Genomic DNA, 22312 nt, shown 5'->3' on the forward strand with positions numbered 1-22312 from the left:
AGCAGGTCATCCCTGCAAGTGTCCAGTTCTCACCAGAGAGGAGACCAGGATTGAGTAGCTCCTATGCACAGGCAGGTTGTCCTGACAAATGTACAACCCTCAGCAGAGAGGAGACCTGGAATGGGTAGCTCTACAGGCAGGTTGTCCCATCGAGTGTTCAGCCCTCAGGGGAGAGGAGACATGGAGTGGGTAGCCCCTGTCTGCAGGCAGGTTGTCTCATCTCCGTGAGTTTGGCTGAGTCCAGAGTTTTTATGGGTTTCAGAAGGGAGGACGTGCATGCTAATTGGTTCATGGGCAGGCCTGGAAAAAGCACCATAAGTTCTCACTCAGGGCCATGGACTCCACCCAGAACTGACAGCCCAGTCCCCATGCTTCAGGCCATTTCTGTCCTGAAAGTGAGGCTTCAGTGGGGACCCCCTTTCCACCCAGGAGCCTGTCTGCCTCCTGCCACCATCAGTCATGTGATTCATGGCACCCAGGCTGTTCGCGCCAAGAGGACACCTGCAGGCCTGCACCAAGCCACCCTCAGCCTACCCTCTGCCTCCCTCCCATGCTCATCAGCACCCAAAGTCCAGAGGGGACTGAGGCAGCATGGGGCTGGCGTGTCAATACTGCCCTGAACACACATACACCTGGCCGGGTCACAACAGTGCCCAGCCTCAGCCTCAACTTTGCTCCGAAATCAGAGTGGACGCTGGGAGCAGGGAGAGACCAAGTAGAAAGAGCTGGCACTTCTGAGTCTGCAGGGGTAGGGGGATCCTCCAAGAGCACAAGGATGCCCAGGTCTGCAGCCATGGCTGGGCAGGGCTCCCACCCTGACAACTTAGGAGGGAGCAGGGCTCCTGCCTGTTTACAGCTCCCCCTAGACTTTACTTACAGATTTTTAGTAACCTCCAAACTGTTCTCCATATTGATTGCACTAATTTACATTCCCACCAACAGCATACACGGGTTCCCTTTTCTCCACATCCTTCCCAGCATTTGTTATTGCCTGTCTTTTGGATAAAAGCCCTTTTAACTGGAATGAGATGATATCTCATGGTAGTTTTCATTTGCATTTCTCTGATGATCATGATCATATACCAGTTTGCCATTTGTATGTCTTCTTTTGAGAAATGTCTATTCAGATCTTTTGCCCATTTTTAAATCATATTGTTAGATTTTTTCCTATAGAGTTGTTTGAGCTCTTTATGTATTCTGGTTATTAATCCCTTGTCAGATGGGTAGTTTGCAAGTATTTTATTCCATTCTATGGGTTGTCTCTTCATTTTGTTGTTTCCTTCCTTTGCTGTGCAGAAGCTTTGTAACTTGATGAGGTCCCATTTGTCCATTTTTGCTTTGCTTGTCTGTGCCTTTGGGATATTACTCAAGAAGTGTTTGCCCAGACCACTATGTCTTGAAAAGTTTCCCTAATATTTTCTTTTAATAGTTGCATAGTTTCTGGTTTTAGATTTAAGTTTGCAATCCATTTTTATTTGATTTTTGTATATGGCGAGAGATAGGGATCTAGTTTCATTCTTCTGCATACGGATATCCAGTTTTCCCAGCACCATTTATTGAAGAGACTGTCCTTTCCCCAGAGTATGTTTTTGGAACCTTTTTTAAAAATGAGTTCACTGTAGATGTATGAATTTATTTTTTGGGCTTTCTATTCTGTTCCACTGGTCTGCATGTCTGTTTTTATAGCAGTGCCATGCCGTTTGGGTCTATAGTATAATTTGAAGTCAGGCAATATGATTCTGCAGTTTTGTTCTTGCTTAGGATAGCTTTGGCTATTCTGGGTCTTTCACTAACACTTGACTGTTAGTAGATGAGCTTACCTCCTTGGAACTATTAGTGCTTCATCTCTTTTCAGAGTCTAGACATTCTTCACTTGTAATTCTTCTCTATCTTCCACTAAGGGGTAATCAGTCTTCTGATGTCATAGTTTTGTTGTGTGATTTCCAAGAAGATATTTCATTGACCTGTAATATTATTGGGGATTTATCTAATTTGCCAATGAATATTTTTTCCTATTATCCACTTTCTAACCCCCTGTTGGCATCAAGAATAAATGTGAGACTCATATCTGAAGTAGTGACCCAATGTCATGGTTTTGTGATTCGACAAAAGGGAGGAATTACATGAAATCTAATATATATTTTGGAATATGTTCAATTTGCCAACACATTGAATGTCTTTTAGCTTTACAAGTTTGTTTTCTCTCAGCATAAATCATGGGATTGACATCTATTAGTCAAATAGGCAAACTGTTCCCATCTTTCACCCTGTCAGACCATTAGAAGATGGACCACAGCAACATATTTTTTTCCTTTTCCAAATCCAAAATAAAATTTGGAAAAAGCTGCTAATTAGAATATTCTCCAAACCCAGTTAAAACTGAGAACTACTTATTCTGTCATAAAAACTTATGGGAGATTTCCTAAGTCTGTATATATACAGAGATATAGTTCTGCTTATGATAAGATGGAAAGAGTGCATCGTTTTATGATTTGGCAAGAATACACTTGATCTTAGCCAAAAGGCCCAGAAGTGATGACTTGGCAAGAATAAATGCTTTTTACTTATTCATGAAGCATTTAGAGGCCAGGCAAGGTGGCTCATGCCTGTAATCCCAGGACTTTGGGAAGCCAAGGTGGGAGAATCTCTTGAGGCCAGGAGTTCAAGGTTACAGTGAGGTATGTCATGCCACTGCACTCTAGCCTGGGTGACAGAGTGAGACCCTGACTCTTAAAAAAAAAAAAAATTACAGAAGAGCCAACTTATGAAAACACAGAGGAGACTTGTATCTATATTGTTTGTAAAAGGTAATACTTTGTTTTATATGTTTAAAAATACATATAGAGCTTTTTTAAGGTGGATATGTTCAGTATAGTGATACTCGTTACCGTAACTTAATCTAAAATGAGGTGGAAGTAGGGCAGGCGATTAAGGGAAATTTCTTTTTTTTTTTTTTTTTTTATTATACTTTAAGTTCTAGGGTACATGTGCATAACGTGCAGGTTTGTTACATATGTATACTTATGCCATGTTGGTGTGCTGCACCCATCAACTCGTCAGCACCCATCAATTCATCATTTATATCATGTATAACTCCCCAATGCAATCCCTCCCTCCTCCCCCCTCCCCCCTCCCCATGATAGACCCCAGTGTGTGATGTTCCCCTTCCCGAGTCCAAGTGATCTCATTGTTCAGTTCCCACCTATGAGTGAGAACATGCGGTGTTTGGTTTTCTCTTCTTGTGATAGTTTGCTAAGAATGATGGTTTCCAGCTGCATCCATGTCCCTACAAAGGACGCAAACTCATCCTTTTTTATGGCTGCATAGTATTCCATGGTGTATATGTGCCACATTTTCTTAATCCAGTCTGTCACAGATGGACATTTGGGTTGATTCCAAGTCTTTGCTATTGTGAATAGTGCCGCAATAAACATACGTGTGCATGTGTCTTTGTAGTAGACTAATTTATAATCCTTTGGGTATATACCCAGTAGTGGGATGGCTGGGTCATATGGTACATCTAGTTCTAGATCCTTGAGGAATTGCCATACTGTTTTCCATAATGGTTGAACTAGTTTACAATCCCACCAACAGTGTAAAAGTGTTCCTATTTCTCCACATCCTCTCCAACACCTGTTGTTTCCTGACTTCTTAATGATTGCCATTCTAACTGGTGTGAGATGGTATCTCATTGTGGTTTTGATTTGCATTTCTCTGATGGCCAGTGATGATGAGCATTTTTTCATGTGTCTGTTGGCTGTATGAATATCTTCTTTTGAGAAATCTCTGTTCATATCCTTTCCCCACTTTTTGATGGGGTTGTTTGTTTTTTTCTCGTATATTTGTTTGAGTTCTTTGTAGATTCTGGATATTAGCCCTTTGTCAGATGAGTAGGTTGCAAAAATTTTCTCCCATTCTGTAGGTTGCCTGTTCACTCTGATGGTAGTTTCTTTTGCTGTGCAAAAGCTCTTTAGTTTAATTAGATCCCATTTGTCAATTTTGGCTTTTGCTGCCGTTGCTTTTGGTGTTTTAGACATGAAGTCCTTGCCCATGCCTATGTCCTGAATGGTACTACCTAGATTTTCTTCTAGGGTTTTTATGGTATTAGGTCTAACATTTAAGTCTCTAATCCATCTTGAATTAATCTTCGTATAAGGGGTAAGGAAGAATCAATATCGTGAAAATGGCCATACTCCCCAAGGTTATTTATAGATTCAATGCCATCCCCATCAAGCTACCAATGAGTTTCTTCACAGAATTGGAAAAAACTGCTTTAAAGTTCATATGGAACCAAAAAAGAGCCCGCATTGCCAAGACAATCCTAAGTCAAAAGGACAAAGCTGGAGGCGTCACGCTATCTGACTTCAAACTATACTACAAGGCTACAGTAACCAAAACAGCATGGTACTGGTACCAAAACAGAGATATAGACCAATGGAACAGAACAGAGTCCTCAGAAATAATACCGCACATCTACAGCCATCTGATCTTTGACAAACCTGAGAGAAACAAGAAATGGGGAAAGGATTCCCTATTTAATAAATGGTGCTGGGAAAATTGGCTAGCCATAAGTAGAAAGCTGAAACTGGATCCTTTCCTTACCCCTTATACGAAGGGAAATTTCTTGTACTGAAAGTAGCACAGGAATTAGAGGCTAATTCATCCTATTAATGAGTGTCTGAAGCAACACTGGCTGGATCAAAAGATAAGAACCCCACAAGTTTTCCTAGGTTGTCAAACCAAGATTAATGGCAGGAGGAGCTATTGCCAGTGTAGTGGAACATGACAGCACACTCTCTTTTTTGCGAGTAAAGCAATTCACTCGGCCATCTCTAGAGACTTACAAAAGCAGATAGATCTCCACATTTAGTAAAATCAACACTAATAGCTTTCCATCCTCTCAATCATAAGAAGCCACAGCTGTGAGACATGAATTTACTGTAGCCATCCACATATCCAGTTGGTTCTACCACCCAAATTTTACTTGCAAGTATCTGTTTCCATCTCTAATGATCATTATGACCACATCCTGGGATCTCACATGGATTACTTTCATCTCCTAATTCGTCTCCCTTCTTGCCCTCTTCGAGTCCATTCTCCACCAGCAGCCAGAGCAATCTTATAAAAACACAAATCAGACCATGTAACCTCTCCCTGAAAATCCTCCAGTGGCTTTCTATGATTAGAGTAAAATCAAGGCCAGATTGTTCAAAGCCCTGTATTTATAGATATAGCTTCTGCCTCCCTCCCTGAACTAAGTTCATTCTTTCTCCCTCTTATTCACAATTTTCTGCTGGTTCCTAGAACTTGCACTTTCCCATCTCTGGGCCTTTGCACTTAACAGTTGCCTCCATCTGGAGCTCACTTTCCCAGGCATCTCATCACATAGAAAGATCTCTCACTCCTTCAGATCTCAGCTTAAATGCCACCTCCTCAGAAAGACTTCTGCTTGTCACCTTATCTAAGTAAGTGCCTCCTGGTATATATCTTAATCATAACATCCTTTTTACCTCCTTTCTAACACTTACCAAATTTATTATTAATTGTGGCGAATACTCGTTTTTGTCCACTTTTCTCTCTAGAATGAACTCAATGAGGACAAGAACCTTTTCTGTATTGCTCCCTGTGTCTTACTAATGATTAGTAGAGTGCCTGGAACACAGTAAGCGCACAGTAAATTTTTTTTTCATGACGAACTAATGAGCGAACAAAGGAATGATAAGTGGTACTAATTTAAGCTAACAACTTAAAATATTTGAGAAACTCTCCTCACAACTCAACAGATGGTATCTTTTGTTCACTTTGTTACCTCCTACCATGCCTCGGGAGTTAAGTGAAGACATGCGTTTCAGCAAGTATTCAGTGAATATTTATTAAGTAATATATTTAAGGCTCTGTCTTAAGCACTGCTGAGAATACAAATACAAGTAAGATCTGTCTACCAAGACTTACAGGTTAGTGTTTTTAACAGACACATTTATAACTAGCTATATATAATTCAAGGCAGAGTGCTGTGCTAGAGGTATAAACAAAGAGCTGTGAGGGGCATGGAGGAGGAAGAGAGAAGTGATAAATTTTCCTGTGCCTACCGTTGGTGTTTCAAACTGTGACATTTCAGTGGAGTCATAGCTCTTCTGCCTCATGAAGCCCTGCCAGCTACCTAAAGACTTCGTGTTGGAACAGAGAAAAGATGACCATTTTCCTAGAGCTGGTGATGCGTTAACAGAACAGAAAGGCAGTAGGAAGATGTGAGGCAAAGTGGGAGAAAGCAGCAAATTCCTATTCAGATTCTATATTTACAAGGAGGTAATGCTTTTCCACTCATTTCTACATTTGGTCATACTTATAATTTACTTTCACGAGGGTCATACATTTCCGTATTGAATATAAAACAGTAGCACAAGGGAACCAGAAATATATTTTGAATTCAGCTTCCATGAGAAAGCCATGAAAAAATATACCGAAGCAGTTACTGGCTGATAAGTGAAAAATGGAAGAAATAATTTTTGCCAAGAAGCATGAGTATCATTTGCTGAGAATGGATAGCGACAAGCAGACTATAAGACAGCAGCAACTAAAGTTTAACTGTTGGCAGAACTTTTAAGAAGAGAAATGGAAAAGATCAGGATTGTTAACCTATTCTTAATGCTTGAGTCATATGCACACTCATTTCACAGTCTAACAGCAACAGCAGAAATACCTGCAAATTCAAAGTCAAATTGAGTGCTGAACTGGAAAGTGAATCTGGAAGTCCTTGCATTGCTCTTCCTTGTACCCATCTGCTTAGTTTTATTCATTTCTGAAACATGAAACACTTATTGAGCTGCTGCTTCTCTTCACCAAGGACTGTGCTAACCACTAGAGAAACTTAGGTGACTTAAGACACACCTGACACTGAAGCCGTTACACTCTAAAGCAAGCTTGTCCAACCCATGGCCTATGGGCCACATGTATCCCCAGGCAGCTTTGAATGTGGTCCGATACAAATGTCGTACACTTTCTCAAAACATGATGAGATTTTTTTGCAATTTTTTTAGTTCATCTGGTATCTTTAGTGTTAGTATATTTTATGTGTCGCTCAAAACAATTCTTCTTCTTCTAGTGTGGCCCCAGGACGCCAAAAGATTGGACACCCCTGCTCTAAAGGGAAGTCAGACAAAGCAACCAACAATAGTGCCATAGTACAAAGTATTGTAGGAACCTAGACAAAGAGGAAATAAATACTTTTCAGAAGAGGTAGCATTAAAGTTCAGCCTTGAAGTATGGGTTGAATTCCATTAAGCAGCAAGGGAATGCAGGAGCCCTGTAGGCAGAAAGGAAAAGGTAATGGCCATAACAGAAACAAGTAAGAGTGAGAACATATGAAATGCCTTTGGGGGACTGTGAGCAGCTATGATGCGAGAATAAGATGCATGATCAGGAAGAGAGGATGATAGGAGATGTCACTGGGAAAACTTTACATGCCATATTTAAGACTTTATAATTCTGTAGATAACAGGGAGCCTCTATAACATTTTGAGGAGGAAGAAACAAAGATCTGATAACTCTGATTATGTGAAAGATAGCTCTGACAAGTGATGCATGGAAGATGAGTTGAAATGAAGGGAAGAGACTGCAAGTTGGGATACTAATTAAGAGGTTTATAGCAATAGTCCAGATGAGGAATGGTAAGACATATAACAGGAGAATAGATAGCAGGGTGTATGTGGGAGAGATATTTTGGTGGTACTCAAAAGCACTTGGCCTTTTTTTATATGGTATGTGAAAGGTAAGGACAGAGGGATCAAAAATGACGAGATTTATCTTGAATGATGGATAATAGTGATGCTACTAACCAACATAGAACTTTCTGAATGGAGGAGGGGCTCTAACATGAGCAAAGGCAGGAGGAAGAACAGGCTTATGAGGAGAAAGTGAGTCCTATTTTGGACATGTTCATAATGAATTGCCTCTGAGGAAAGATGCACAGAATATATTTAGGAGTGTGCCTTTAGAAAACAGACAAAGAGGCCGGGCACAGTGGCTCAAGCCTGTAATCCCAGCACTTTGGGAGGCTGGGAGGATCACGAGCTCAGGAAATCGAGACCATCCTGGCTAACACAGTGAAACCCCATCTCTACTAAAAAAATACAAAAAACTAGCTGAGCGAGGTGGCGGGCGCCTGTAGTCCCAGCTACTCGGGAGGCTAAGGCAAGAGAATGGCATAAACCCAGGAGACGGAGCTTGCAGTGAGCTGAGATCCGGCCACTGCACTCCAGCCTGGGCGACAGAGCGAGACTCCGTCTCAAAAAAAAAAAAAAAAAAAAAGGCTCAAGACATGCAACTATAAATTTGTGCATTATCAGCAAATAACTGACAGTAGAAGCCATAGTACTAAACGAGATCACCCAAGAATATAAAGTAGGGGCCGGGTGCAGTGGCTCAAGCCTGTAATCCCAGCACTTTGGGAGGCCGGGCGGATCACGAGGTCAGGAAATCGAAACCATCCTGGCTAACACAGTGAAACCCCATCTCTACTAAAAAAATAGAAAAAACTAGCCGAGCGAGGTGGCGGGCGCCTGTAGTCCCAGCTACTCGGGAGGCTGAGGCAGGAGAATGGCGTAAACCCGGGAGGCGGAGCTCGCAGTGAGCTGAGATCCGGCCACTGCACTCCAGCCTGGACGACAGAGCAAGACTCCGTCTCAAAAATATATATATATAAAGTAGGAAGTTCAGAAGCATGAAACAGAATAGTTATATTTAAATGCTAAAAGAAGATGATGAGCCAAATAGTAATTTAGAGGGGAATTAGAAAGAGAAACAAGAGGAAGCAAGGTCACAGAAGTCAAAGGAGAAGGCAGTTTCAAGGAGGGGATACTCACCAGTACCTTGTACTGCGATAAGGCAAAGGGTAAGAGGCCATATTTGGCTTTTGCTAGAATACTTTGCATAGAATGGTTGGTAGCAGAAGTCCAATTCCCGTAAGTTAGAAACTACACGTGAAATGAAAGTAGAGCCCACTACCATAGACTCAGCTTCCCAAAATTTTAGCACTGAAGGAAGGGAAAAGTTTGACCATGTTGGTTGACATTGGGAAATGGAAAGTTAAAAAGTAAGAGACGAAACATAGAAGAGAGGCAAAGGATGATGAGTTCTAGAAACCTGGCTATCAAAAGGGCAACTGAAAGTCCTTTTTGAACAAACCTTTTTGAGCTTTTGGAAACCCATATCTTTGTAGTTGCCACACTGGTATTTCTGCGAGAGCTCAGGAGCTATTGAATAGTAAGAACCTGGCCAGAAGATGCCTTTGTCCAACTGGCAGAAAGGGAGATGGAGGCATGGGGATCCTTGCTAGAAGTACTAAATTCCCCGTGTCCTAAACAATGGTTACGTCATGGTATCATCTGAATTTCTCAGAGGAATTAATCTTACTGAAAATACCACTTTATCAGGTCGTGCTACAAGTTACTTTTTTGCAAACACAAAGACCCCTAGTAACACAAGAGAAACATCCTTTTAAAGCAACTTCCCTCTTCATGGTGGGCTCTGGTAGGGAATCTATCGATGATACCATAGTTTGAATACTTTCAGCTAGCTGTAGGTTTGAAAAATTATTTCATATTGGCTAGGAATGAGTGGCAGGTGTTCGAAATAGGCTTTTATACTGGAAGGCTGCTGGGGATAGAAAGTGACTCATTACTGTCATGGGACACAAGGACTCCTCTTCCTTTTCTCTTCTCATGGAGTGTGCTTCAACAGTCTTGTGGTAAAGAATAATAATTTCAGCTTTTTTTTTTTTTTTTTTTTTTTTTTTTGAGACGGAGTGTCACTCTGTTGCCCAGGCTAGAGTGCAGTAGCATAATCTCGGCTCATTGCAGCCTTTGCCTCCCAGGTTCAAGTGATTCTCCTGCCTCAGCCTCCTGAATAGCTGGGATTACAGGCATGCACCACCATGCCAGGCTAATTTTTGTTAGTAGCTGGGATTACAGGCATGCACTACCATGCCGGGCTAATTTTTGTATTTTTAGTAGAGACGGGGTTTTATCATGTTAGTCAAGCTGGTCTCGAACTTCTGGCCTCGAGTGATCTGCCTGCCTCGGCCTCCCAAAGTGCTGGGATTACAGGTGTGAGCCACCTCGCCTGTTCTAATTGCAGTTTTTATCCCTACACAAAAAAAAAAGACCAAGTGCTTTTGAATATCACCAAAATGCTTCTCCCACATATAGCCTGCTCTCTCTTCTCATTTAATAGTTCTTAGCATTTCTCACCTAGATTGTTGCTATAAACCTCATAACTAGTGTCCCCACTAGTATCCCAAATATCTAATTTATGAGGATATTATGTTTGTTTCTGCCCATTTTCACTGATATTGAGATAAACACTTCCTTAGTCCTCCTTTCTACTCTTTCTTCATCCTCTATCCATCCCCTGTTAGTAATCCCTCAAAAAGTAATTTTCTTGTTCTATTTAAGGTACTGCTTACTACTGAAATAAGTAAACCCCAAAACCTAAGTGATGTATCACAATAGAAATTTATTTTTCACTCACATGAAGTCCAAAGGCACCACATGGTTTGGAAGAGGTCTGCCCTGTACCATTTTTCAGAGACGCAGGCCAATGGGGTCTCTGCCATCTTTCACACACTGCTTCCCAGGGTAATTGTTTGTTTTTATCAGCTAGCAGATGGGGGAAGACAAAAAACAGTGTAAGAGTGGAAGATTCTTGTGGGCCAGGTCTGAAGTGAACATTATTTCTGTCTGCATTTCATTAACCAGAACTGAGTCACCTAACCCCACTTGATCGCACAGTTCTTGGCAAGGAAGCCACTTGCCAACAAGAACTCTTGACTCGGAAGGGGAGCACAGTCTTTGGAGGTAGCCAGCCATTTCTGCCTCATAATTCTCATCTCACTAGCTCTCTTTAAATAACCCACGTTAACCTCTAATATAAAGACACTTCACAGCAGTGTATATTATTTCTGCCCAAATTATAAGATAGGCTTTAGATTACAAGCATTTTCTTGCCAACTGGCTATACCACTTCATCACATAACTATACACTTCACAGTAACTATACCACTTCGTCACATCTGACCCTCACACAGAATATCAAAGCACCTGACCAGGCACGGTGGCTCACACCTGTACTCCCAGCACTTTGGGAGGCTGAGGCAGGTGGATCGCGTGAGGTCAGGAGTTCGAGACCAGCCTGGCTAACATGGTGAAACCCCGTTTCTACTAAAAATACAAAACATTAGCCAGGTGGCGTGTACCTGTAATCCCAGCTACTTAGGAGGCTGAGGCAAGAGAATCGCTTGAACCTGGGAGGCAGAGGTTGCAGTGAGCTGAGATCACACCATTGCACTCCAGCTCGGGCAACAAGAGTGAAACCCCGTCTCAAAAAAAAAAAAAAGAAAAAAAAAATCAAAGCACCTACGTGTTGTTTCTCTGAAGCATGAGAAGGTTGTGTATTAAGTTTGTCATCATAAGTTAATGAAATCTGCATGACTCCATATTAGTAACTCTGACTAGAACAGTGAGAAACTATCCATGCTAGAAATATCCAAGTTTATTTGTTAGCATGTTTTGGTACTACAGATAGAAACTTTAAGACTAGCTATCTCCTGGGATGCTAAGTGAAAACCAAAAAATATATATATATAATGCCATTGTACGTTTTGTGTAAAACAATTATTATCCAACTTCCATACTGTTAAATGAGGACAGAGGGGAGTGATTCTTGCTTTAGAAAGGGTTTTTCTGTAAGACTCCATAGCTTTAAACTCTTGAGGTACAGGATCATCAAATGACAGTAAGTAGTTCCTCACTGTCTTGTAACCCCTAGCTATCCAGAAGTGAGTATCATTTGTCTCCAGTATCATGGGACTACTCATGCCTACAAATGAGAATGCAAGTAGAATTTGTTCTCTGCTATTCTGGACACCACCTTCTCTGACTTTTGTCAAAACACACATATTTATCCAGCAAAGGGGAGAAGGGAGAGTGCTGGGGGAAGGATCCTCAACTCTGACCTGTGATCGATTTTCTCCTAATTATATCAAAAATCAAATATACCTTGAATATAAGATTTACTATCCGCCTGAAAACCTCTGGTCTACATGACAAATTTGTGTTCTTCCTGTTAGCCTTTTACCTTGTTTCTTAGGGACCAGTTAGCTCTGTCCTTATCCTCCCCTCTGGCTGAAGTTACACCTCCAAGTTTCATTTGCTAGCAGTGAATGGCATCTGTACCCCAGTAATTTTTCCCTGGTCTGTGGACTTCTCTTCTGGCTGCAAAGGTAGTACGGTTCAGTGTGGAAGGGTAGGGATCAGGGTTAAGGACAGGATATCACATTTCACCCTGCTACACATGTTGAAGACTGAAGTTCCATTTGAACACACAGTCATCTTCCTATATGTTTAAAGTCATTTGTGGTTACTGGACGTTCCTTTAGTTTAGCATTACACTAGTTACTCTGGAGAATATAAAATAAATATAAAATAAATTCACTTACTATGTCTCACCTAATTCTTACCACAGTCCTGAGAGGTAGATATTACTATCCCTGTCTCACAAAGAGGTTCAGTGTCTTGTCTTAGGTTATAAAGTGTGTAAGTGGCAGAACTAGGATTTAAACATAGGCCTGTTTGACTTTTAGAGATGAAGCGGCAGCACTGTGAGTGCCAGTAAGGAAATTTGTAAAGTAACTTTGAATCACAAGATGATATATAAGTTATATGAAAATAATTCTCGGCCGGGCGCGGTGGCTCACGCCTGTAATCCCAGCACTTTGGGAGGCCGAGGCGGGTGGATCACAAGGTCAGGAGATCGAGACCATCCTGGCTAACATGGTGAAACCCCGTCTCTACTAAAAATACAAAAAAAAAATAGCCAGGCATGGTGGCAGGCACCTGTAGTCCCAGCTACTCAGGAGGCTGAGGCAGGAGAATGGCGTGAACCCGGGAGGCGGAGCTTCCAGTGAGCCAAGATCACCACTGCACTCCAGTCTGGGCGACACAGTGAGACTCCGTCTCAAAAAAAAAAAAAAAAGTAGTAATTCTCTTCTGTCTTTGCTTCCCTACCCTATGGCCTTTATGACCATATCTGAACCCATATTAAAGTTGATTATGATTACCATCTTTTTTTGTTTTTGTTTTTGTTTGAGATAGGGTCTTGCTCACCACCCAGGCTGAAGTGCAGTGGCACTGATCACAATTTGCTGCAGTCTCAACCTCCCAAGCTCAAGTGATCCTCCCACCTCAGCCTCCCAAATAGCTAGGAGCACAGGCACATGTCACCACGCCCGGCTAATTTTTTAAATTTTTTTGTGGAGATGGGATCTCGCTGTGGTGTCCAGGCTGGTCTCAAACTCCTGGACCCAAGCAGTCCTCCTGCCTTAGCCTCTCAAAGTGCCGAGACTACAGGTGAGAGCCACTGTGCCTTGGCCTCGTCATCTTTAATTATAAAGGGAAAGCATAGTTGTGCCCCGTCATGCTTTAAAACATGTCATGCTTCCTAGAGCTGTCTCTACTTTATTTCTTACCTACTCCTTCTCAAAATGCCAATCAAAAAGTGTCAAAATCATGGTTACTGATTTTAATTATGTTTAAAGAATTCAGAGTTTATACTATACAAATGAGTATATTGTTCTTTACAGTGGTGGAGTTTTTTTCACACAAATGTGCTCTGAAACAAAAATCAGGTTGCCAATCTTGTCAGTGTGGTAATGGAACTAGGTTTCAGTGAAAACTAGAACTTCAGAAACACTGAAGTTCTCATTCTAGCTCTTTCACTTCCTAGGCATGTGAGCTGGGTCTGTCCCTCAATCTTGCTTAGTCTCAGTCAGTCCTCTACCATAATATTGGGAGTAGTATTTACTGCTATACCTATGGTGTAGTGATTTTTTTTGAGAATCTAAAAATTATTAAAATATTTGTCTGGGTATGGTGACTCAGGCCTGTAATCCCAACAGTTTGGGAGGCCAAGCCAGGCAGATAACTTGAGGTCAGGAGTTCAAAACCAACCTGGCCAACATGGTGAAACCCCATCTCTACTAAAAATACAAAAATTAGCCGGGCGTGGTGATCCCAGCTACTTGGGCCCATAATCCCAGCTACTTGGGAGGCTGAGGAAGAAGAATTGCTTGAACCCAGGAGGTGGAGGTTGCAATGATCCAAGATCATGCCACTGTGCTCCAGCCTGGGCAATGGAGTGAGACTCTTGTCTCAAAAAATAATTATTATTATTATTTTGATTTTTCAGTTTTTTGTTTTTAATTTTTTTATTTTTTTTTTTTTTTGAGACAGGGCCTCACTGTGTTGCCCAGGCTGGAGTGCAACAGTGTAATCATAGCTCACTGCAGCCTCAACGTCCTCGGCTTTAGGCAGTTTTTCTGCTTCAGCCTCCCAAGTAACTGGAACTACAGACACATACCAGCACAACTGGCTTTTTAACTTTTTTGTAGAGACAGGGTCCTGCTTTGTTACCCAGGCTAGCCTTGGACTCCTGGACTCGAGTGATCCTCCCACGTTGGCCTCCCAAAGTGCTGAGATTACAGGTGTGAGCCATCATGCCTGGCCTGAAGTATTTTGAAAACCGTAAGATACACAGGTATAAGATGTTATTACTTACTCATTCATTCTGCAAATATATACTCCTATTACCTAGACTCTCTTGAGGATAGAGGCCATGCTTTTTCACACATGTGTAGAGCAACATAGAAGAGTGCCCTGCAGTGGGTGCTGTAATGGAGATGTGTACCAGGTACAACAGGAACCTAAGGAAAGAACCCCTGAGTTTATCAGAGGGCACCAGGGAAAGCTTCACAGAGGAGATCATGTGAATTGCCATTTGAAGAATGAGAAATTGTTTTTCTGATGAACTAAACAGGAAAGAGAATTCCAGGCAGAGGGAAAGCACATTTGAAACCCTGCATATAATTTACTGTGTCTGGAATTGAAAGGATAAGGTAAAGAGGTAAAGACAGACAAATAGGCAAGGGACAAATTATGTAAAGCCTTTGGATACCATGCTAAGGAATTTAAATTTTATATCAGAGGGAAAATAAAACTAGCAAAGAATTTTGAGCAGAATTTTGATCAGGTTTCTGCAACGTAGATTATTGTGATGGCCAGGGAGCGAGCAGTAGAGAATAAAATGAAGAGAATGAGATTCTTGTGACTTTTCAGGAGAGAAAGTATAGGAGAGGGGGAAAATAGCTACTATGTTTTATGCCTGAGTAACTGGCAATATTTAAAAAAGAGAGAGAGAGATATGGTTTTGAGGGAAAGCTCCAACTTCAAAAAGTGAGTTTGATGATGATGGAGGTAGAAAGATCCAGCAGACCAAGAAGCAAAATTAAATCTCAGTGCTCAAGATGTCACCGTGGGAGCCAATATAGAATGTACATTGCTATTTTCCTTTATGTCCTACATACCACAAACTTTGAGTCCAGTGTACTATTCAGAACCATTCTTTTAGTAATAATGTAGCATGTAGCATGCTTGTATTCAAAAAGAAATGAACTATAGTTGCCACCTTCATCTTATCCTTGACCTGTATTACTGGCTGTTTCTCCTCAGTGCCTGATGTAAAAGCAAGCAGTTATCTCTAGCCAGCTGAAATGAAGACTAGAGAAATGCAGACATCTCACCAGCATTTCTTAGTTATGGTGGTAAAATGAAAACACTAGGGCAAAGTCAATTCTATGTCTAACTGAAAATTCATTTCCTTGTCAAGCACAAGCTTTTTTACATTAATCCCAATAGGCATGAATTCTCATTAACAGCCTAAAGCATAGATAGTGGATCAGAGGCTTATATTCAGGAGTTCTAGTCACAGTGGAACAGCCATGGATGAGTAACTTGAAGTAATAATTCTTATACCAGGGAGGCTCCAGTAATTTTACTGTTAAGAGCTGGACAGAATTTTGAGATCTTGAGAGTAAGATACTTCATACATGCTTTGTATTGTTGTCTTAACTTCCATGTGGTCTGTTAAAATAACTTTTTCAAAAAGAACAATCTTTATTGAAAAAACTAAAATAGACTAGGCGCAGTGGCTCACGCTTGTAATCCCAGCACTTTGGGAGGCTGAGGCAGCCAGATCATGAGATCAGGAGTTCAAGTCCAGCCTGGCCAGCATGGTGAAACCCCAACTCTACTAAAAATACAAAAAAATGAGCTGGGCGTGGTGGCACACGCCTGTAATCCCAGCTACTTGGGAAACTGAGGCAGGAGGATTGCTTGAACCCTGGAAGTGGCGGTTGCAGTGAGCTGAGATCGCACCAGTGCACTCCAGCCTGAGTGACAGAGCGAGATTTCATCTCAAAAAGAAAAAAATAAAATAACCTATCAACTAAATTGAGTTTTCATGGGATAAATAAGAGTTCAGGGCTGGGCGCAGTGACTCACACCTGTGATCCTAGCACTTTGGGAGGCCAAGGTGGGTGGATCATGAGGTTAGGAGATGGAGACCATCCTGGCTAACACAGTGAAACCCCGTCTCTACTAAAAAATATATTTAAAAAAATTAGCCGGGCGTGGTGGCGGGCACCTGCAGTCTCAGCTACTCAGGAGGCTGAGGCAGGAGAATGTCATGAACCTGGGAGGTGGAGCTTGCAGTGAGCCAAGATCACACCACTGCACTCCAGCCTGGGCAACAGAGCAAGACTCCGTCTGAAAAAAAAAGAGTTCAGTGTCAATTTCCAGATTTTATGAGTTTGAAAGAACCCTGGACTCACACCTTCAGATGATACTGATGATTCCATGCAAGCTACACTTGTCTGAGACATTCTCCCAATTAAATAACTTCCTTTCTATTATGGTTAATTTATCCAATCAAACAAGGTGATCTGGTATCCACTACAATTTAGAAATTCTGTAAAGTCAAAAATTAAAAATCCCTTTTTAAAATCTTATTGGAATGAAATCCATTTGATGAGTCCTATGTAAGATGGGAGCTGTCCCATGCCCTGTGTTCCAGGTTATTTACTGACACTTAAAAACTCTACAGTCATGGCAGAAGGCACCTCTTCACAGGGTGGCAGGAGAGATGAGTGCCAGTGGAGGAAATGCCAGACACTTATAAAACCGTCAGCTATCATGAGAACAGCATGGGGTAAACTGCCCCTATGATTCAGTTACCTCCCACTGGGTCCCTCCCACAACATGTGGGGATTATGGGGATTACAATTCAAGGTGAGGTGTTGGTGGAGACACAGAGCCAAATCATATCATTCTGCCCCTGGCCCCTCCCAAATCTCATGTCCTCAAATTTCAAAACACATCATGCCCTTCCAGCAGTCTCCTGGAGTCTTAACTCATTCCAGCATTAACCTGAAGTCCAAGTCCAAAGTCTCATCTGAGACAAGGCAAGTTCCTTCCACCGATGAGCCTATAAAATCAAAAGCAAATCAGTCATTTCCTAGATACAATGGGGGTACAGGCATTGGGTAAATACACACGTTCCAAATGGGAGAAATTGGCCAAAACAAAGGGGCTACAGGCCCCATGCAAGTCCAAAATCCAATAGGGCAGTCATTAAACCTTACAGTTCCAAAAGGATTTCCTTTGACTCCATGGCTCACATGCAGGTCATGCTGATGCGAGAGGTGGGCTCCCACAGCCTTGGTCAACTCTGCCCCTGTGTCTTTGCAAAGAGTACAGCCCCCTTCCTGGCTGCTTTCACGGGCTGGTGTTGAGTGTCTGCAGCTTTTCCACATACACAGTGCAAGCTCTTGGTGGATCTACCATTCTGGGGTCTGGAGGATGGTGACCCTCTTCTCACAGCTCCCCTAGGCAGTGCCCCAGTGGGGACTCTGTGTCGGGGTTCCAACCCCACATTCCCTTCCACATTGCCCTAGCAGAAGTTTTCCATGAGGGCTTCGCCCCTGAAGCAAATCTCTGCCTGGACATCCAGGCATTTTCATACATCTCATGAAATCTAGGCAGACATTCCCAAACCGTAGTTCTTGACTTCTGTGTACCCACAGGCCCAACGCCGTGTGTAAGCTGCCAAGGCTTGGGGCTTGCACCCTCTGAAGCAACGACCTGAGCTGTATATTGGCCCCTTTTAGCCACAGCTGGGATGCGAGGTACCAAGTCCAGAGACTGCACAAAGCAGCAAGGCCCTGGGCCCAGCCCTCTAAGCCACTTGTTTCTCCTAGGCCTCTGGGCCTCTGATGGGAGGGGCTGCCATGAAGACCTTCAAAATGCCCTGGAGACATTTTCCCCATTGGCTTGGTGATTCAACATTTGGCTCCTCATTAAGTATGTAAATTTCTGTAACTGGCTTAGATTTCTCCCTAGAAAATGGGTTTTTATTTTCTATTGCATTGTCAGGCTGCAAATTTTTCAAACTTTTATGCTCTGTCACCTCTTGAATGTTTTGCTACTTAGAAATTTCTTCCACTAGTATCCTAAATCATCTCTCTCAAGTTCAAAGTTCACAGATCTCTGGGGCAAGGGCAAAATGCCACCAGTCTCTACTAAAGCATAGCAAGAGTCACCTTTACTCCAGTTCCCAACAAGTTCCTTATCTCTGTCTGAGACCACCTCATCCTGGACTTCATTGTCCATATCACCATCAGCATTTTTGTCAAAGCCATTCAACAAGTCTCTAGGAAGTTCCAAACTTTCCCACATTTTCCTGTCTTCTTCTGAGCCCTCCAAACTGTTCCAACCTCTGCCTGTTACCCAATTCCAAAGTTGCTTCCACATTTTTGGGCAGCACCCTATTCTCTGCAGTACCAATGTACTGTATTAGTCCATTCTCACACTGCTATAAAGAAATGCCTAAGACTGGGTGATTTATAAAGAAAAGAGGTTTCATTGACTCACGTGGCTGGGGAGGCCTAAGGAAAGTTATAATCATGGCAGAAGGCACCTCTTCACAAGGCAGCAGGAGAGAGAATGAGTGTCAGCAGGGGAAATGCCAGACACTTAGAAAACCATCAGATCTCATGAGAACTCACTATCACAAGAACAGCATAGGGGAAACCAAACCACCCCCATGATTCAGTTACCTCCCACCAAGTCCTTCCCATGACATGTGGGGATTATGGGGGTTACAATTCAAGGTGAGATTTGGGTGGGGACCCAGAGCCAAAGCATACCAGCCATAGAGAGACAGTTCTAAGTGTCTGCAGTTCTTAGAGGCATAACAAACGGGGTAAGAAAACACATCTCAAAGGTGGTCTAGTGTCCTTTCTTTAATGTCAGATTTTTTCTTCTAAAAAAAGTTTTATTGAGCATTTTTATATGCAGTAGATGCTGTTAGGCACTATGGAAAATATAAGTAATTCAGATTTCTTTCGTGAATGTAAGTAGAAATACAACCCTAAATATACATACATGTTACACATACATTAACAAAGAAGTGTATCATTAGGATGCTTTGAGCTGGAAAAAAAAAAAAAAAAAAACAGAAAACTCCAATTCAAATAGATTAAACAGTAAAGAAATCTATTACCTCATATAGCAAGTTCAGAATTAGGGCAGCTAATAGGACTTAAGCTTTATTTTTCTGCAATTCTTTTAGTCTAACCCTCCTGTTGACTTTGTCTTCAAGCCAGCTGACCACATGATTTACAAGAGAACTAAGGCAGTTCTGGACATCGTGGGCAGATAAGACAATATCCAGAGGCAGACAAAAGAGCTGTCTCTTTCATAAACAGGTTTGGGATCTGTTAGCAAGGAGGTAATGGGGAACGGATGCTATCAGGAACCTCAATCTAGTGGAGGAGAGAGTATGCAACAGTATGGCAAACACTGTGCGAGAGGATATACAGTCTATACTGGTGGCAGTAGAAAGAAAGCCCTCCATTCTCCTCAGCTAGTGGGAAAGGGTAGGGGCTTGGTAGAGGCTGATCAGAGAAGACTTCACTTGGGGAAGAGGTTGTAAGTCCAGTTTGGGTCATGGTGAGTGTGAGGTACTATGGGACCTCCAAATGGGGAAGTACAATAGACAGTTGGGTATATACTGGCCTAAGGCTGAGAAGAAAAGTCTAAATAAAGAAAAAGGTACAGAATATAGGTGGTGGTGAAGGCTTTGAGGATGGATGAGCTAATCTAGAGCGAGGAAAGAATAGGACCAAGAATGAGATCCTGAGGAACACTGACATTTAAGCATGGGTGGAATGAGAGTTGCTGACAGAGACAGAAAATAAAAATGAAAATCTTGTAATGCCATCTGTGTGTGGGATGGGTGTAAGCCAACTAGAACTGACATTCTGTGGTATTTATACATGTGATTTGGATAAGGAACTGCCTAGGAACCTTTCAGTACCCATTCTTTGCCCAGGAGTAGGTTCTCTTCCCCAAGAAACCAGTTGAACGATATAGTTTTGTTGGAGGTATGACTGGACCTGAAGAGTCCCCCAACCAAAGCAGAATTAGGGCATTAACATTTCTGTTAAAATGAATCAGACCGGATGCAGTGGCTCACGCCTGTAATTCCAACACCTTGGGAGGCCAAGGCGGGTGGATCACCTGAGGTCAGGAGTTTGAGACCAGTCTGGCCAACATGGCGAAACCCTATCTCTCCTAAAATACGAAAATTAGCCAGACATGGTGGTGGGTGCCTGTAATCCCAGCTACTCAGGAGGCTGAGGCAGGAGAATCACTTGAACCCAGGAGGTAGAGGCTGCAGTGAGCCGAGATCGCGACACTGCACTCTAGTCTGGGCAACAGAGTGAGACTCCATGTCAACTTAATTAATTAATTAATTAAAATGAATTTCTCTTTTTTTGCAGGAGTGGTCACACATTACTTGCCTTCTGGTTTTCCCGCCAAGAGGGAAAACTAAACCGACAGCAGACTATTGAACTGGGACATCACATCCTCAAAGCACACATTTTTAAGGTAATTAAAGCAGTTGGAACCATTTTTCCCCCATTTTTAGCAGACTTTCATACACTATATGTAAGAAACTATTTCATTGTAGTCCCTGCCTTCTGAAGTGCTTTTGCTGCAAAATTGGTTCATCTCCCAACATGTATGGCCTGTTCCTCCCTAGGCCTTTAGAAATACATTGTGCGTCTCCCAGTGTAACTAACTGATAGGCTTTTCAGGAAATGTATATGTATAATCATTGACAAGGTGCATATACACCTATAGATGTGGGCTCCATACATGACCTATCATCTCCTGAGGACAGTCATATTGTAGCAGTTAGTTGCAGGTTTTCATGATGTCTAAAAAATCACTGAGGGCAGTTACTCTTTCAATTTTTTAATAATTGTTTTAGTGATGATAATAACATTCCTGGTGCTATGATTTTCAAACTGTTTACCTGGAGTCAACACTAACCTTCCTTGGAGCTACTTCCCCCAAATGTCTCTTCAAATTATATCCCAGTTTTTCTCCCATTAGTTTGAAAACCTTTAGGAACTCTGTAACATCAGCTTCTCTCAGCTTTCAAAAGGCTGAAATGGAGGACCCAAAAGAGAGGACACATAATTTGTTTGTGCATGTATGCATTCATTTGTTTATTCGTCACTTACTGAGGCATTAAACTAGGTACTAGAGATACAAAAACAAAAAAGATACAATCCCTGATCTCAAGGAATTTGTAGTTCAAATAGCAGTTTTGGGTTAACCCACAAAAGTGGAGAAGGAAATTATTGTCCTAATTTTTATATCCCACAGTGTGAGAGTTCCAATCCCTACAGCCTTTTCAGAATTCTTTTCCTGCCTCAGGATGGAGAAATATGGGTATCTTAAACAGTTCTCCGGGTCAGGCTTCCCCCACAAGATATTGTTAAAAAATGAAACCATTGTCTTCAGAGAGAAGGATGGCGTTAAGATAACTTCAAGAGCCTAGCAAATTCTTCTCAGTATATAAGCACAGAGCCAGAGCAGCCTGGTCATCAGATGGACAGAAGTGAAACCCACAGTGACAAATCTTTTACTTGAATCTTACTTGTCTTGTCTAACAAATCACTGTACCAAAAATGACCTTACTTAGTAGGAGCAGAGTGGAGCTAAAATAACTGGCAAGGTATGGCATTCCAGTTTCAAGCAGACTAAAAAGTAGCTAATAATTCCATAAACTCTAAGAGCATTGTCCTGCTGTTAGATAGTAACTAAAAGACAGTAACTTAAGTATTAACCTTTTAGCATCACCATCTGCCTAGAATCAGATGCAAAGATGAAGCTAATGCCTGCCTTTGCTGCCCCATAAAACAAATACCACATTTGCAGAGAAGTAGCATAAAGCTTCATTTGACCAAGTATTTTATCCCATACGTGGAAACGTACATTTAAACATGCACTCCTGTCATTAGCACAGTTTTATCTTATATTGATGCAGACAGCATGGTTGCCTGAGATAA

At 41.9% G+C, this 22312-nt stretch overlaps 1 protein-coding gene across 1 annotated transcript in view; it reads left to right on the plus strand.

The window, feature by feature from the left end:
• Nucleotides 1-22312, plus strand: part of TANC2 (tetratricopeptide repeat, ankyrin repeat and coiled-coil containing 2) — a 474294-nt gene that overhangs the window by 403555 nt on the left and 48427 nt on the right. Inside the window, exon 15 of the mRNA XM_030923595.1 lies at nt 20732-20840. Coding sequence (XP_030779455.1) covers nt 20732-20840 — 109 coding nt within the window. The remainder of the gene's footprint in view (nt 1-20731; nt 20841-22312) is intronic.

This window comes from Rhinopithecus roxellana, chromosome 19 (assembly GCF_007565055.1).
Source record: "Rhinopithecus roxellana isolate Shanxi Qingling chromosome 19, ASM756505v1, whole genome shotgun sequence".
Classification (NCBI taxonomy): domain Eukaryota; kingdom Metazoa; phylum Chordata; class Mammalia; order Primates; family Cercopithecidae; genus Rhinopithecus; species Rhinopithecus roxellana.